This window comes from Periophthalmus magnuspinnatus, chromosome 14 (genome assembly GCF_009829125.3).
Source record: "Periophthalmus magnuspinnatus isolate fPerMag1 chromosome 14, fPerMag1.2.pri, whole genome shotgun sequence".
Lineage (NCBI taxonomy): Eukaryota > Metazoa > Chordata > Actinopteri > Gobiiformes > Gobiidae > Periophthalmus > Periophthalmus magnuspinnatus.
In genome coordinates, this window is record NC_047139.1 from 605,596 (window position 1) to 621,308 (window position 15,713).

Consider the following 15,713-nt stretch of genomic DNA (forward strand, 5'->3'; position numbering starts at 1 on the left):
CAGGTCTAAACCAGGTCTAAACCAGGACTAAACCAGGACTAAACCAGGACTAAACCAGGTCTAAACCAGGACTAAACCAGGACTAAACCAGGTCTAAACCAGGACTAAACCAGGACTAAACCAGGACTAAACCAGGACTAAACCAGGACTAAACCAGGTCTAAACCAGGACTAAACCAGGACTAAACCAGGACTAAACCAGGACTAAACCAGGACTAAACCAGGTCTAAACCAGGACTAAACCAGGACTAAACCAGGTCGTCTCTCGTCCTTCGGGGGCACACACTCTTTGGTCTGAGTTCGTGTGTCGTCGTCTTAATCGTTTCATTCTGCTCTTTTTTTTTTTCTTCTGTGGCTGTTTCTGCCACTTCAGAAGTACCACTTCACACAGAGGAGGAGAGAGGGAGGAGGAGAGAGGGAGGAGGAGGAGAGGGAGGAGGAGAGAGGGAGGAGGAGAGAGGGAGGAGGAGAGAGGGAGGAGGAGGAGAGGGAGGAGAAGGAGAGAGGGAGTAGGAGAGAGGGAGGAGGAGGAGAGGGAGGAGAAGGAGAGAAGGAGGAGAGAAGGAGGAGGAGGAGAGAGGGAGGAGGAGGAGAGGGAGGAGGAGAGGGAGGAGAGGGAGGAGAAGGAGAGAGGGAGGAGGAGGAGAGAGGGAGGAGGAGGAGGGGGAGGAGAAGGAGAGAGGGAGGAGAAGGAGGGGGAGGAGAAGGAGAGAGGAGAGAGGGAGGAGAAGGAGAGAGGGAGGAGGAGGAGAGAGGGAGGAGGAGAAGGAGAGAGGGAGGAGAAGGAGAGGGAGGAGGAGGACAGGGAGGAGGAGGAGAGGGAGGGCGGAGGGGGAGGAGAAGGAGAGAGGGAGGAGAAGGAGGGGGAGGAGAGGAGGAGGGCACAAGGACAGGGAGGCGGGGGAGGAGGAGAGGAGGAGGAGGGAGAGGGGAGGGGGAGGAGAGGAGAGGGGGAGAGCAGGAGCAGAGGTCTTACCTGTCTTCTGGCTCATGTCCGTGGGCAGGTGGGGCAGGTGCGGGGGGCTGGCGCTGAAGGGGTCGTTGGTGTACGGCAGGAGCGACGTGAGCGGGTGCATCCCGTGAGGCTGCTGCACCACCGACACTTTGTTTGACTGTGACACAAAAACAGAGAGAAACGGGATTATTTTTAGTTTCACTTTCACTTTCATGTCGTCGTATCACCATGGCAACGTGTCCCTCTGAATAATAATAAAACTGAGACTGTGGTCAAGTCTCTGGACCTGATTTTTACACATTTAAAAATGTGAAAAGTTCATTTTAAATAGTTTGGTTTCGCTCCTCAGAACATCCTCATGACTCACAGAGATGAGTTTACACGAGATTCACTCAGAGCAGAGTTTTACAGTCACAGGAATGCTAACAACTAGCATGCTAATGCAGACTTCCAGATTCTGCGATAATAAAACAACAAGTCCTGCTGTAGTCCCGCTGTAGTGCTCCTGTAGTCCCGCTGTAGTCCCCCTGTAGTCCTGCTGTAGTCCCGCTGTAGTCCTCCTGTAGTCCCTCTGTAGTCCCGCTGTAGTCCTGCTGTAGTCCCCCTGTAGTCCCCTTGTAGTCCTGCTGTAGTCCCCCTGTAGTCCTCCTGTAGTCCTCCTGTAGTCCTCCTGTAGTCCCTCTGTAGTCCCGCTGTAGTCCCGTTGTAGTCCCCCTGTAGTCCCCTTGTAGTCCTGCTGTAGTCCTCCTGTAGTCCCTCTGTAGTCCTCCTGTAGTCCCCCTGTAGTCCCCCTGTAGTCCCCTTGTATTCCTGCTGTAGTCCTGCTGTAGTCCCGCTGTAGTCCTCCTGTAGTCCCGCTGTAGTCCCCCTGTAGTCCCGCTGTAGTCCCGCTGTCGTCCCCCTGTAGTCCTGCTGTAGTCCCTCTGTAGTCCTGCTGTAGTCCCTCTGTAGTCCCTCTGTAGTCCCGCTGTAGTCCCTCTGTAGTCCCCCTGTAGTCCTCCTGTAGTCCTGCTGTAGTCCCTCTGTAGTCCTGCTGTAGACCCTCTGTAGTCCCCCTGTAGTCCTCCTGTAATCCTGCTGTAGACCCTCTGTAGTCCCTCTGTAGTCCTGCTGTAGTCCCTCTGTAGTCCTGCTGTAGACCCTCTGTAGTCCCTCTGTAGTCCTGCTGTAGTCCCTCTGTAGTCCTGCTGTAGACCCTCTGTAGTCCTGCTGTAGTCCCTCTGTAGTCCCTCTGTAGTCCCGCTGTAGTCCCTCTGTAGTCCCCCTGTAGTCCTGCTGTAGTCCCTCTGTAGTCCTGCTGTAGACCCTCTGTAGTCCCCCTGTAGTCCTCCTGTAATCCTGCTGTAGACCCTCTGTAGTCCCTCTGTAGTCCTGCTGTAGTCCCTCTGTAGTCCTGCTGTAGACCCTCTGTAGTCCCCCTGTAGTCCTCCTGTAGTCCCCTGTAGTCCCTCTGTAGTCCCCGCTGTAGTCCTCCTGTAGTCCTGCTGTAGTCCTCCTGTAGTCCCTCTGTAGTCCCGCTGTAGTCCCGCTGTAGTCCTGCTGTAGTCCCCTTGTAGTCCTGCTGTAGTCCCCCTGTAGTCCTCCTGTAGTCCTCCTGTAGTCCTCCTGTAGTCCTCCTGTAGTCCCTCTGTAGTCCCGCTGTAGTCCCGTTGTAGTCCCCCTGTAGTCCCCTTGTAGTCCTGCTGTAGTCCTCCTGTAGTCCCTCTGTAGTCCTCCTGTAGTCCCCCTGTAGTCCCCCTGTAGTCCCCTTGTATTCCTGCTGTAGTCCTGCTGTAGTCCCCCTGTAGTCCCGCTGTCGTCCCCCTGTAGTCCTGCTGTAGTCCCTCTGTAGTCCTGCTGTAGTCCCTCTGTAGTCCCGCTGTAGTCCTGCTGTAGTCCCCCTGTAGTCCCGCTGTAGACCCTCTGTAGTCCCCCTGTAGTCCTCCTGTAGTCCTGCTGTAGACCCTCTGTAGTCCCCCTGTAGTCCTGCTGTAGTCCCTCTGTAGTCCTGCTGTAGTCCCTCTGTAGTCCCTCTGTAGTCCCGCTGTAGTCCTGCTGTAGTCCCTCTGTAGTCCTGCTGTAGACCCTCTGTAGTCCCCCTGTAGTCCTCCTGTAGTCCTGCTGTAGACCCTCTGTAGTCCCTCTGTAGTCCTGCTGTAGTCCCTCTGTAGTCCTGCTGTAGACCCTCTGTAGTCCCTCTGTAGTCCTGCTGTAGTCCCTCTGTAGTCCTGCTGTAGACCCTCTGTAGTCCCCCTGTAGTCCTCCTGTAGTCCCCTGTAGTCCCTCTGTAGTCCCCGCTGTAGTCCTCCTGTAGTCCTGCTGTAGTCCCCCTGTAGTCCCGCTGTAGTCCTCCTGTAGTCCCTCTGTAGTCCTCCTGTAGTCCTGCTGTAGTCCCCCTGTAGTCCCTCTGTAGTCCTGCTGTAGTCCCACTGTAGTCCTGCTGTAGTCCTGCTGTAGTCCCCCTGTAGTCCCTCTGTAGTCCTGCTGTAGTCCCTCTGTAGTCCTGCTGTAGTCCCACTGTAGTCCTGCTGTAGTCCCTCTGTAGTCCCGCTGTAGTCCCCCTGTAGTCCCGCTGTAGTCCCCCTGTAGTCCCTCTGTAGTCCCCCTGTAGTCCTGCTGTAGTCTCGCTGTAGTCCCGCTGTAGTCCTCCTGTAGTCTCGCTGTAGTCCCCCTGTAGTCCCTCTGTAGTCCCCCTGTAGTCCCGCTGTAGTCCTGCTGTAGTCCTCCTGTAGTCCTGCTGTAGTCCCTCTGTAGTCCTGCTGTAGTCCCGCTGTAGTCCCCCTGTAGTCCTCCTGTAGTCCTGCTGTAGTCCCGCTGTAGTCCCGCTGTAGTCCCGCTGTAGTCCCCCTGTAGTCCCCCTGTAGTCCTGCTGTAGTCCTGCTGTAGTCCCGCTGTAGTCCTCCTGTAGTCCCGCTGTAGTCCCGCTGTAGTCCCCTTGTAGTCCCGCTGTAGTCCCGCTGTAGTCCTGCTGTGTCTTTCATGTTTTACAGTCGTGTGGATGAGGTAGAGGAGGGCTGGCTCTTCGTCGCCGGGGGCCTCTAACCACACGGCGCTGTTTGAACTGGGCTGTGGTTTGATTTGGGACAGAGAGGCTGTGTTTTGGCTCACAGGGAGGCGCGGTAAACGTTCGGCACTGGGTGGGTGGATTTGTGTAGACGTCGGTGTAATTTCAGAGCTCTGATCAAACACAGGAGGCACCGCCACAAAACGACCACGGCCGAGGCTCTGGACTCACGCGTTTACACGGGATGAGTCGGAAAATGGTCCCGGGACGGCGCAGGATATTACACTGAGGGGGTTCTGCATGTGTGTCTGTGGCGGGATGTTCAGCGGTTGCCGTGCTAATGTGACATGATGCACACATAAGCTGTTTACATAAATGGACTTAGCTAACCTGCTAGCCGCCGCGTTACAAACAGAAAGTGAGCATGGGCGCGCTTGGTTTGATTGACAGTGTTGCTTGTTGTTTGTTAAACCAGCAGCGTGGGCGGGAAGGGGCGTGACCTTCCACAGCCTCGCTCCTGATTGGCTCTTTGGTTGCTATGATACTCGTGGTCAGAATGTCAAATACGTAACTCTTCTCCAGACTCGCCTCTTTACCTGCCGTCGACTCGAGCTTCATCTGGAGCTGAAGCTGTGACGTCAGACTCAGTCACGCCTTTACACAGACGTTACACACACATTACATATAACACTGTTGCTATGGTGATGCTCACGGCGTAGTGATACAGAACAGTGAGTAAATGTTACTGGAACTACCTGCGCCGTTATACAAAAATAATGTACAACAGTTAGAATTGGACCTGGTATAATGTGATTAGACCTGAGTTAGACCTGGTTTAGACCTGGTTTAGTCCTGGTTTAGTCCTGAGTTGGTCCTGGTTTAGTCCTGGTCTTGTCCTGGTCTAGTCCTGGTACAGTCCTGGTTTAGTCCTGGTTTAGTCCTGATTTAGACCTGACTTAGTCCTGGTTTGGATTTGGTTTAGTCCTGGTTTAGTCCTGAGTTAGTCCTGGTTTAGATCTGGTTTAGTCCTTGTTCAGTCCTGGTTTAGTCCTGGTTTAGACCCGGTTTTGACCCGGTTTAGTCCTGGTTCAGTCCTGGTCTAGTCCTGGTCCAGTCCTGGTCCAGTCCTGGTCTAGTCCTGGTCCAGTCCTGGTCCAGTCCTGGTTCAGTCCTGGTTCAGTCCTGGTCCAGTCCTGGTCCAGTCCTGGTTCAGTCCTGGTTCAGTCCTGGTTCAGTCCTGCTTTAGTCCTGGTCTAGTCCTGGTTCAGTCCTGGTTCAGTCCTGGTTCAGTCCTGGTTCAGTCCTGGTCTAGTCCTGGTCTAGTCCTGGTTCAGTCCTGGTTCAGTCCTGGTCTAGTCCCGGTTTAGTCCTGGTTTTGACCCGGTTTAGTCCTGGTTTAGTCCTGGTCTAGTCCTGGTCTAGTCCTGGTTTAGACCCGGTTTTGACCCAGTTTAGTCCTGGTTCAGTCCTGGTCTAGTCCAGACCTAAAGTCCGTTTCCTTTCGTGTGATCTGGTCTTGCCTTGTCCGTGGCCTGGGTTCACCTCACACTTCCTGTTTCTGTTTGTTTACACTTGTCTGACTCTTTCAAAGTGCTGATTTGCTGATGTTCGCGATTATAAATATTTCTGACTAAAGTTTTGTAAATGAGCGTGTTTGCGGCGTGATCGGCGTTGGTTTTATAAGTGCAGAGTATCAGCAGAGCGTTTGATTTGAGGCTCGGCGCGGCCCTCCTGCTGAGACACAAAGTGAATACCTTATCAGTGTAAGGCAGCGCTTCCACTCTGCACACTGCATTAACACAACTTTCAAGAGCAAACACAAGGGTTAACCCGATGCTACGCGGCTAAGCTAACATCAAACCCCGCGCATTTTAACGGCAGAGATACGCGAGAACAAAGCGGCGCCGGAGCAGGTGAGGGAGGAAGAGGAGGTGACATAACGCGCACTTTTATATAAAACAACTGCTCCTCAGTATCGAATTTCAAAATAAATACTTTAAAGTTACTCTGTGGAACATTCCAAATACAGCAATAACATCTCCATGGACACAACGTTATGGAAACACGTGCAGAACATTCAAACTCGTCCCCAAACTTCAACTCGGCCGCACGTTTTACAGGTATCGAGTACTCAGACCAAATGGCCGATCCGATACCACGCTGTACTTTCCACAACGAGGACTTGTAGTTGCGAGCAAGGCTGCTGTTAACGTCTGCGGCTAATGCTAACGCTAATGCTAATGCCTGTTAACATTAAATGCTCAGAAAAGACATTTGTGTTAGCGCTTTCAAACCTTCATTTAGCCTTTGGAGAAAGCAAAGAGCTAATGCTAGAAAAACTATGGAGAGAGCAGACTGGCAACAGTGCTAATATGAGAACAACGCTAACATGAGAACAACGCTAACATGAGAACAACGCTAACATGAGAACATCGCTAAAACCACATCAGCGCTAACATGAGAACAACGCTAACATGAGAACAACGCTAACATGAGAACAACGCTAACATGAGAACATCGCTAAAACCACATCAGCGCTAACATGAGAACAACGCTAACATGAGAACATCGCTAAAACCACATCAGCGCTAACATGAGAAAAACGCTAGCAACACAAGAGCACTAACATGAGAACAACGCTAACATGAGAACATCGCTAAAACCACATCAGCGCTAACATGAGAAAAACGGTAGCAACACAAGAGCACTAACATGAGAACAACGCTAACATGAGAACATCGCTAAAACCACATCAGCGCTAACATGAGAACAACGCTAACAACACAACAGCACTAACATGACAACAATGTTAAAACAACAACAGCGCTAACATGAGAACAAAGCTAACACAAGAACAGTGCTAACACCACAGCAGCGCACACTTGAGGGGGGCCCATGTGAGACTTCTTGTCCTGGGCTCTGCTCTTCCAGAATATTCTCCACTATAACAGTCATTTAAACATGGAACTGAATCACAAGATTAAAATTATAACAATATAATTGTTCATCACAATTATTTTGGCCATGATGACACTAAATGTCAGTTTTGTCCCATGTCTACAGCTCCACACTGTTAGCACATGTACATGAGCTAACAGTGTCTCCTGATAGCAGCTAGCCCCCTCCTCCACACTGTTAGCACATGTACATTAGCGTTAGCGCACATGTGTTTGGGTTAGCGTCTTCAAACGGCCCTCTGGAGCTGCCACAGAACCGCGGCTCTGCCCTCTTCCTCGGGGTCATTAGCGTTAGCCTTGAAGTGGCTTTTTCTCCCCCTGCAGCTTTTTTTTCCGCACATTTGGGGAGCACGCATTTAACCCGTAATTACTCCAACGCTCTGTGTTTAGCCTCCTCCGAGACGACAAAACGCCAGCACCTGAGGACGCGGGGCGAGTAGGTACACGCTAACGCGACGTCAAACGCGCCATAGACTCGCATGTGTCCCCGCGCTGTGTGAAAGAGACACACGGAGACGAGGGGAGGCCTTTCATTTGAAAGAGCCACCCACGCAGCCCAAAGTAAATATTTTGGGAGAAAAAATCATATCGAAATGGCGTGTAAATACAGGGTTTTGTCGGGCGCGTTCTGGTGAGGATCGGTTTAGAACATGAGCTGTGGACATGTCCCCGGAGACACAGCCTGGAACGATCTGGATAATTTTACCAGAAGTTTGAAAAAAAACACATTTTGGATGCGTTTGTGCTGCTCAGACGGAGTGTAACGATCAACAGAGTCGCATCATTAATGTCACTGTGAAACTGGTTTAGTCCCGGTTTAGTCTTGGTTTAATCCTGGTTTAGTCTCGGTTTAGTCCTGGTTTAGTCTTAGTTTAATCCTGGTTTTGTCTCGGTTTAGTCCCGGTTTAGTCTTGGTTTAATCCTGGTTTTGTCTCGGTTTAGTCCTGGTTTAATCCTGGTTTTGTCTCGGTTTAGTCCTGGTTTAATCCTGGTTTTGTCTCGGTTTAGTCCTGGTTTAGTCTTAGTTTAATCCTGGTTTTGTCTCGGTTTAGTCCCGGTTTAGTCTTGGTTTAATCCTGGTTTTGTCTTGGTTTAGTCCCGGTTTAGTCCTGGTTTAATCCTGGTTTTGTCTCGGTTTAGTCCTGGTTTAGTCTTAGTTTAATCCTGGTTTTGTCTCGGTTTAGTCCTGGTTTAATCCTGGTTTAATCCTGGTTTTGTCACGGTTTAGTCCTGGTTTAGTCCTGGTTTAATCCTGGTTTTGTCTCAGTTTAGTCCTGGTTTAGTCCTGGTTTAATCCTGGTTTAGTCTTAGTTTAATCCTGGTTTTGTCTCGGTTTAGTCCCGGTTTACTCTTGGTTTAATCCAGGTTTTGTCTCGGTTTAGTCCTGGTTTAGTCCTGGTTTAATCCTGGTTTAGTCTTAGTTTAGTCCTGGTTTTGTTCTGACCAAAAATGTTGTTTTTGTTCATTTAAGACCAAAGTGAGTCTGAAGGGACAGAGAGAGGACACAGTTCTTCAATAGAAAGTGAACTGGAGCCAGAGTCGATAGAGCAGGAAGTGCACCGTGATCACTTCCTGTTTTGAACGCGGCGGCGGCTAGCGGGTTAGCTCTGTCCATCACAGTCTATGGTCAGTTTAAGCCGTGGTCACATTTTGCATTTCCTCGTCGTCTTCGTGCGTCTCTTTCATAATCGCTCTGTGCTCGTCAAAGACAAAAGCGAAGTGTCTCGACTCCCCCCAAAACGCCGCTCCTCGCCGGGCTCAGATCTCTTTGTGCCCCCCGTCCCTCTCCCCTCCATAAAAGGTTTGATTGCTCCACTTGAAATGCACAATGCTAGAAAAGGCGACGCTAGCTAGCATCTCATTTAGCCTAGCGTCCTTGTCCTAAAGTGTTTTAAGGCCATTGTGCCGCGCGGAACGTGAGATTAAAGACGCCACGCTCAAGCTTTCATTTCAAACACAAAAGGGCGAATACGTTTGTGAATCTCAGGTTAGCTAAACGAGTCCGCGTCTCATGTTAGTGTAATTAAAGACGCACTACGTAACTTTTTCTGAGATGCTGATGTTCAAAATCTGACAGAGCTGGCTCATTTTAAACAGTTTAAACATCCTCATCACTCCCCACGATGAGTTTATAAGAGACCAGAACGGAGTGACGGTGAAGCTAGCGACAACAGCTATCATGCTAACACACACTTCCTGACTCTCTGACAGTAAAATGCTGTGTAATCAGATTCAGACACAACAGCTGCTTTTGCAATTTACACGAACAGGAAAAAGTCCTGACAGGTCCTCTCAGTGTTTTTTTATATTTTATTTATTTATTTTTTAGTACTTTCTGTATTTTATAAACACACAGAAAACATCAAATATATGACATAAGAAATATGAAAATGTGTAGTCAAATAAAAAATATATATAATTTACCATATTCTCCAGACTATAAGTCGCACTTTTTTTCATAGTTTGGCCGGGAGTGACTTATACTCTACGACTTATACTCCAGTGTGGCTTATACTCTACGACACGTGTCAAATTCAAGGCCCGTGGGCCGAATGTGGCCCTCTACATCATTTTATGCGGCCCTCGACATAATAAATTAAAAAGTATGATGGTCTTAACATGTTATTTTATCAAGAAATACACCGTTACACAGCTATATTTTTACATCTATGTAAATAAATATGCAATACTTGTAAGTTGAATAAGTAATAAATACACAAACAGTTAATTAAAAAGTTTAAAAAGTTGTTAAGTTTATTTTACATCTGGTCCTTTGAGAGCAGCCATTTTGCTAATGTGGCCCTTGGTGAAAATGTGTTTGACGCCTCTGCTCTACGACTTATACTCAGATACGACTTATACTCAGATACGACTTATACTCAGATACGACTTATACTCAGATACGACTTATACTCAGATACGACTTATACTCAGATACGACTTATACTCAGATACGACTTATACTCAGATACGACTTATACTCTGGAAAATACAGTGTATATATAAATATTTGTATTCAAATCCTCAGTCTCCTCCCTTTGCTTTAGAGTTTTTCCTACATATTTCCATATTTGTTACGTCATATATGTGATGATTTCTGGGTTTATAAAATGTAGAAAGTAAAAAATAAAGTAAAGAAATACTGAATACTGGTGTGTCAGATGCCCTCCCTGTGTGTCAGATGCCCTCCCCGTGTGTCAGATGCCCTCCCCGTGTGTCAGATGCCCTCCCCGTGTGTCAGATGCCCTCCCCGTGTGTCAGATGCCCTCCCCGTGTGTCAGATTGTGTCAGATGCCCTCCCCGTGTGTCAGATTGTGTCAGATGCCCTCCCTGTGTGTGTCAGATGCCCTCCCCGTGTGTCAGATGCCCTCCCCGTGTGTCAGATGCCCTCCCTGTGTGTCAGATTGTGTCAGATGCCCTCCCCGTGTGTCAGACTGTGTCAGATGCCCTCCCTCGTCTCTTTTTGTCTGTAGTGCTGTATTTGTGTTCAAACGCCCAGATAAAAGCCGGGACGACCCGCCGCTGAATCAAAGCCGTTTCATGTCTGGACGTGCGCTCCATTTCGCTCCGTTTCTCGCCGTTTCTCGCCGCGTTTCGCTCTGTTTCCGGATGCTCTCAAACCCGTCGAGCTAATTGGAATTCTGAAAGAAACAGGCGCTTTGAAGTAATTATATCTTTGATGTAATCGACAAACAGAGATGTGATTATTCCGTTTCAGACGTGAGCTGGACGGGGTGGTGCTCCGCGGGGCCCCTCGTGTTTCAGGGTCAGAGGGAAACTGTACATCTGTGTGTGTGTGTGTTGTGTGCTTGTTTCAGACACGAGCTGGACGCGTTTGGGGAGCGGGGCCCAGACGGACTGAAAAAAAATTAAAGGGGAGGTATTTACTTCTCTGGGGTATTACACATATAAAAACACAACACATTTAGATCTACATGTTTCCTTTTATTGTTTTTGAAAATGTTATATTCATGTTTCACTTTCGTTTTTGTCGCTCTGAGTCTCCCCGCTCTTTGCTCTCTGTGCTAAGCCCCTCCCCCTTCAGAGCACGACACAGAACAGAACTTTATCGGGTCAATATTTATCCTGTGGACTTTTTTTTTTTTCCATCTGCTTCTTGAGTTTTGAGCTGAAAAACGTCTGTGACTCGTTATCGACACAAACTCACTAAACACAGACTGAGTAAAGAGTTTCATATTTGGAATTACAGCCACGAGTATCACAGCGACCAAAGAGCCAATCAGGAGCCAGGATGTTGAAGGTAAAGCCCCTTCCCGCCCACACCACTGGTTTAACAGGGAGCGGGCGCTTAGCAACGCTGTCAATCAAACCTGTCGCTAACGCTAACAGGAAAGAAGGACAACAACTAAAATGACAAAAAAAAAACCTAAAAAACCCCCCAAAAAAACAAAACTAAAATGACAAAAAAACCAACTCAAAAAAAACAAACAAGCAAAAAAAAACAACAAAAAAACAACTCAAAATATAAAAAAACTAAAAAAACAAACAAAATAAAGAAAATAAACTAAAAAAAAACAACCTGAAAATAATCATAAATAAATAAATAAACGATAATAACAAAATTAACTAAAAAAAAAAAAAAGTTAAAAAACCCCCCTCAAAATAACAAAAAAAAAAAAAAAAAAGAACCCCAGGATCATGTAGAGGGTTAATACGAACATTTAAGACCAAAATGAGTCTGAAGCAGCAGGTGCGGAGCGCGGCGGCGGCGGCAGCTAGCGGGTTAGCTACGTCCGTTTATATAAAGAGCCTGTGGTACTTCATATTTTTAACAGTATTGTAGGTTGAATATTCATTTGGGGGATAATTCTTGCTGTGCACAGTTTTGTGTCATGTTTTTGTTTATTTATGGAGAGCTGTCGTGTGAAGCATGGGTGATGTCGGCTTGTGGGCGGAGCCTCGTACTACTGAGTGTAAGGAGGGTTTGAATGATGAGAGAGATCTCTAGATGACTGAAACACGCCTGGATAACCTGAGGTGAAGCTCCAGGTGACGCTCCTCTTTGAACGTGGTGTGTTTTTGATACTGAAAATGGAAACGCCGCTGTTTTGCAGCGGCGTCGCCTGACCTCATTCGTCTGTGGTTTGGATCGACGTTCTGGAGAATGTTTTGACCTTTTACTCGGTTTCCTGTTCTTTTGATTTTTGAGGTTTTTTTGGTTTCGCTGTGGAGATGACTGGGCCGAGCTGATAATGTCAGAATACTGTACGCGCACGAAGGGGATGGGGAAAAACGCTCTGATTTGGTCATTTTTATGAACGCGAACAACACACAGATGAGCGCTCTGTCTCTTTAAAGCCGCACTGTGTAACTTTCCTCATTTTCCTCGTCTCCATGGAGATGCGTTTGCTTTGAGAGACGCGACCCCAAACCACACGTCGCGTTTTTCATCACAGTAAAACACTAGACGAATGGAAGATTGGCCGGTTTAATGCCCTTCTGTGGGACTTTCCGGGCAAAGCGACGGCGTCTCCATGGAAACGGCCGGTCCCGGGCCCGAGGTCGGCGCGGCACGGAGGTGTGTTGGAGCGCAGATCAGAGGTCTCTGCGCTCACAGACGTGGGGTAAACACAGCTCTGAGCGGGAAAACCCCTGTCGTGAGGAAGACGCAGTGACAGTACAAAGATGGCCGCCCGAAAACCACAACAAACAAACGCCATCGATAATATCCGCTCCGCCGCGTGCGTCTGTGACTGCGGCGCTATTTGATTTTTGAGCGTTTGGGGTTATTGTGTCAGTGACATACAGTAGAAACATCAAAGTGTGTTAGCCCGCAATACCTCCCCTTTAATACCCCAGAGAGTAAATACCTCCCCTTTAATACCCCAGAGAGTAAATACCTCCCCTTTAATACCCCAGAGAAGTAAATACCCCCTCTGTAGGAGTAAAAGACGTATATAGTTAAATATATTTGCATTTATCCATTTTAAGGAAGAATAAAAATAACAAAAGGTCAAAATATTTTTTAAATGTCTCATCCAAACCACAAAATGTCCGGGGGAAAATCGCAATATTTACATGTTTTCCTGTTTTTAAAAATTGTAATTTTAATGTTATAAAAGGATTTAATATATTTCAAGTGCAGAATATTTTAATTTAAATATTTTTTATTGATTGATTTATTTTTTTATTCAGGATTTTTTTGGTTATGGTGTAGTTATTATCTTTATGTGTCTCAGATATGACACACACGGGGAGGGCATCTGACACACGGGGAGGGCATCTGACACACGGGGAGGGCATCTGACACACACAGGGAGGGCATCTGACGCACAGGGAGGGCAGATCACTCCAGTCTTTATAATTAAGTTGTAAAAATAGTCGCTGCATTTTCTCCCATAGCATATTGTATTGTTCGCTTAAAATAACTGTCTCGGTCTGGATTTACGAGTCATGTTTGTGGCCCGGTGGCTTCCTCTGTGTCAATACTCTGGACGTGGGGCGGCGCGGGGCGGCGCGGGGCGGCGCGGGGCGGCGTGGGGCGGCGTGGGGCGGCGTGGGGCAGTAAACAGGCCTCATTAGCCGTTAGCTCGTTACAGCTGCTGGAGGTTTGAGGTCTCCGAGCGCCGCCATCTTGTCTCCTTCAGTCACTCGCCCTCGTCCCGACGTGTCCACAGAGTTTAATCATGTGGACGCCGTCGCCGTGGGATACAGAGCCACGTCATGAAAACACAACTCGACCAGGAGCACGGCGCCGAGTCAAGTCACGATGCTAAAGCTGCAAACTCGATACTGAAGGACTCGATACTGAAGGACAGACTCGATACTGAAGGACTCGATACTGAAGGACAGACTCGATACTGAAGGACAGACTCGATACTGAAGGACAGACTCGATACCAATACTCGATACCGTGATGATAAACTCTCTTCAGACAACAGACTGTGATTTTACACTTTAAACAGAAGAATCTTTATCTTTCACTCCTACTCTCTCTCTTTCTCTGCTCCTCTTTACCTCTTTCTTTCCTCTCTTCCCTTTCTCCCTCTTCTCTTTCTCCTCCTCCTCTTTTTTCTCTTTCTCTCTCTACCCCTCTTTCTCTCTTCTCTTTCACTCCTGTCTCTGTCCCTCCTCTCTCTCCCCTCCTCTTCTCTGTCTCTCCTCTCTTTCTCCTCCTCACTCTTTCACTCCTCCTCCTCTCTCTCCTCTCTCTTTCTCCTCCTCTCTGTCTCTCCTCTCTTTCTCCTCCTCTCTCTCCCCTCCTCCTCTGTCTCTCCTCTCTTTCTCCTCCTCACTCTTTCACTCCTCTCTTTCTCTCTATCTCCTCTCTCTCCCCTCCTCCTCTCTATCTCTCCTCTCTTTCTCCTCCTCACTCTTTCACTCTTCCTCTCTTTCTCTAAATCTCCTCTCTCCTCTCTTTCTCCTCCTCACTCTTTCACTCCTCTCTTTCTCTCTATCTCCTCTCTTCTCTCTTTTTCTTTCTGTTTCTCTTCTTTTCTGTCAGTGACTCTTTCAGTATCGATTCCTGCTCATGTGTCTAGTTTCGATACTAGTTTCAGTATCGATTCGTGTGATTCTCGATACTTTGTGTGTGTCTGTGCTGGTCTAAAGCTGCACTGTGTAACCTTTCTTTACACTCTGTTCATTATAACTGTTCAGAAACACTCGCCTCTCCACAGATCTGACTGTTAACGTGACCCGGCCTCGTCACCCGCTCGTCTCCGTGGAGATAAGGCAGTTTAAAGCCGTACTGTGGGACATTTCTGCTAAAGCTAAAACAAACTTCATGGGAAAAGTTGCGTTTAACTTTATTTCTCCATGGCAACGTGACGTCGGGCTAAAGCCGTACGTCGGAACATTCCCCGTGGAGAGAGAGAGACGTTTTAGGACAACAACTCCACGGAAACCAGCGGGCGGAGTCAGGTTTGTGGAGAGGCGAGCTCGCTAACAGTAACGACGCTTGACTCAACAAAAATGAAAAACAGCTGTTATTTTAGTCGGGTTTTTTTTGGTGGAAAAGTTACACACTGGGGCTTTAAGTCGATCTAAACCGTCACCTATGGGCCTGAAGCGGCGTCCCGGGGCTTTAATCACGTCCCGGGGCTTTAATAACGTCCCGGGGCTTTAATAACGTCGCTAACGCTAACGTCTGTGTGAAAAGCGGCGTGACTGAAGCTCGACTCAGACTTCACAGAGGCTGAAGTCACCGCGTTAATAAGTGACTCCGTATGTGAGCGACTGAAGTGGTCTGGGCGCGGCTCCTCCCCCTCGGCGAGAACGCGCACAACGCACGACGACCACGAGGTAATGCAACAAACAGCCACGACCTTTGACCTCCTGACCTACACCCAGAGACGTGTCATTTAAAGAGCAGAGCTGTTCTGTTTCATCCTCAAACACTTTTCTCTCACACGGAGAACACTTATTCACTCCGTTTTTTATTTTTATTTCGTTTTTTTTACGTTTAAAAATGTGTTTGATTTATTTCCAAACACGATTATTCAACCTGAAAATCGTTTTTTTCTTCTACGATCACGAGAATTCTGTTGTTTTTTTTGTCTTTTGAGTTTTAAAAATACAGAATGACTTTTAAAGACGCACTGCGGAGAGGCGTCGTGCTCTCGTATCCACGGCGACAGATTTTCACCCATTGGACTAGGACTAAAACAAAGTGAGGCCTTTAAACGGCGCCCCCTGTAGGAAGAGTGTGGACACTGGGATGGGCGTCGCTTTAACAGAAAATGACACAGTGCAGCTTTAAACGTGAGTGAAAAAAAATCCAAACAAACAAACAAAACTATTTATGACCTCTCCCCTCAGGCCCCGCCTTCCTCTGCTCTCAGGCCCCGCCTTCCTCT

At 48.1% G+C, this 15,713-nt stretch overlaps 1 protein-coding gene across 6 annotated transcripts in view; it reads right to left on the minus strand.

The window, feature by feature from the left end:
- Nucleotides 1-15,713, minus strand: part of tcf7 (transcription factor 7) — a 65,166-nt gene that overhangs the window by 17,753 nt on the left and 31,700 nt on the right. For all 6 annotated transcript variants that reach the window (XM_055226646.1, XM_055226644.1, XM_055226643.1 and 3 more), the window contains exon 4: nucleotides 976-1,111. In XM_055226646.1, coding sequence (XP_055082621.1) covers nucleotides 976-1,111 — 136 coding nt within the window. The remainder of the gene's footprint in view (nucleotides 1-975; nucleotides 1,112-15,713) is intronic.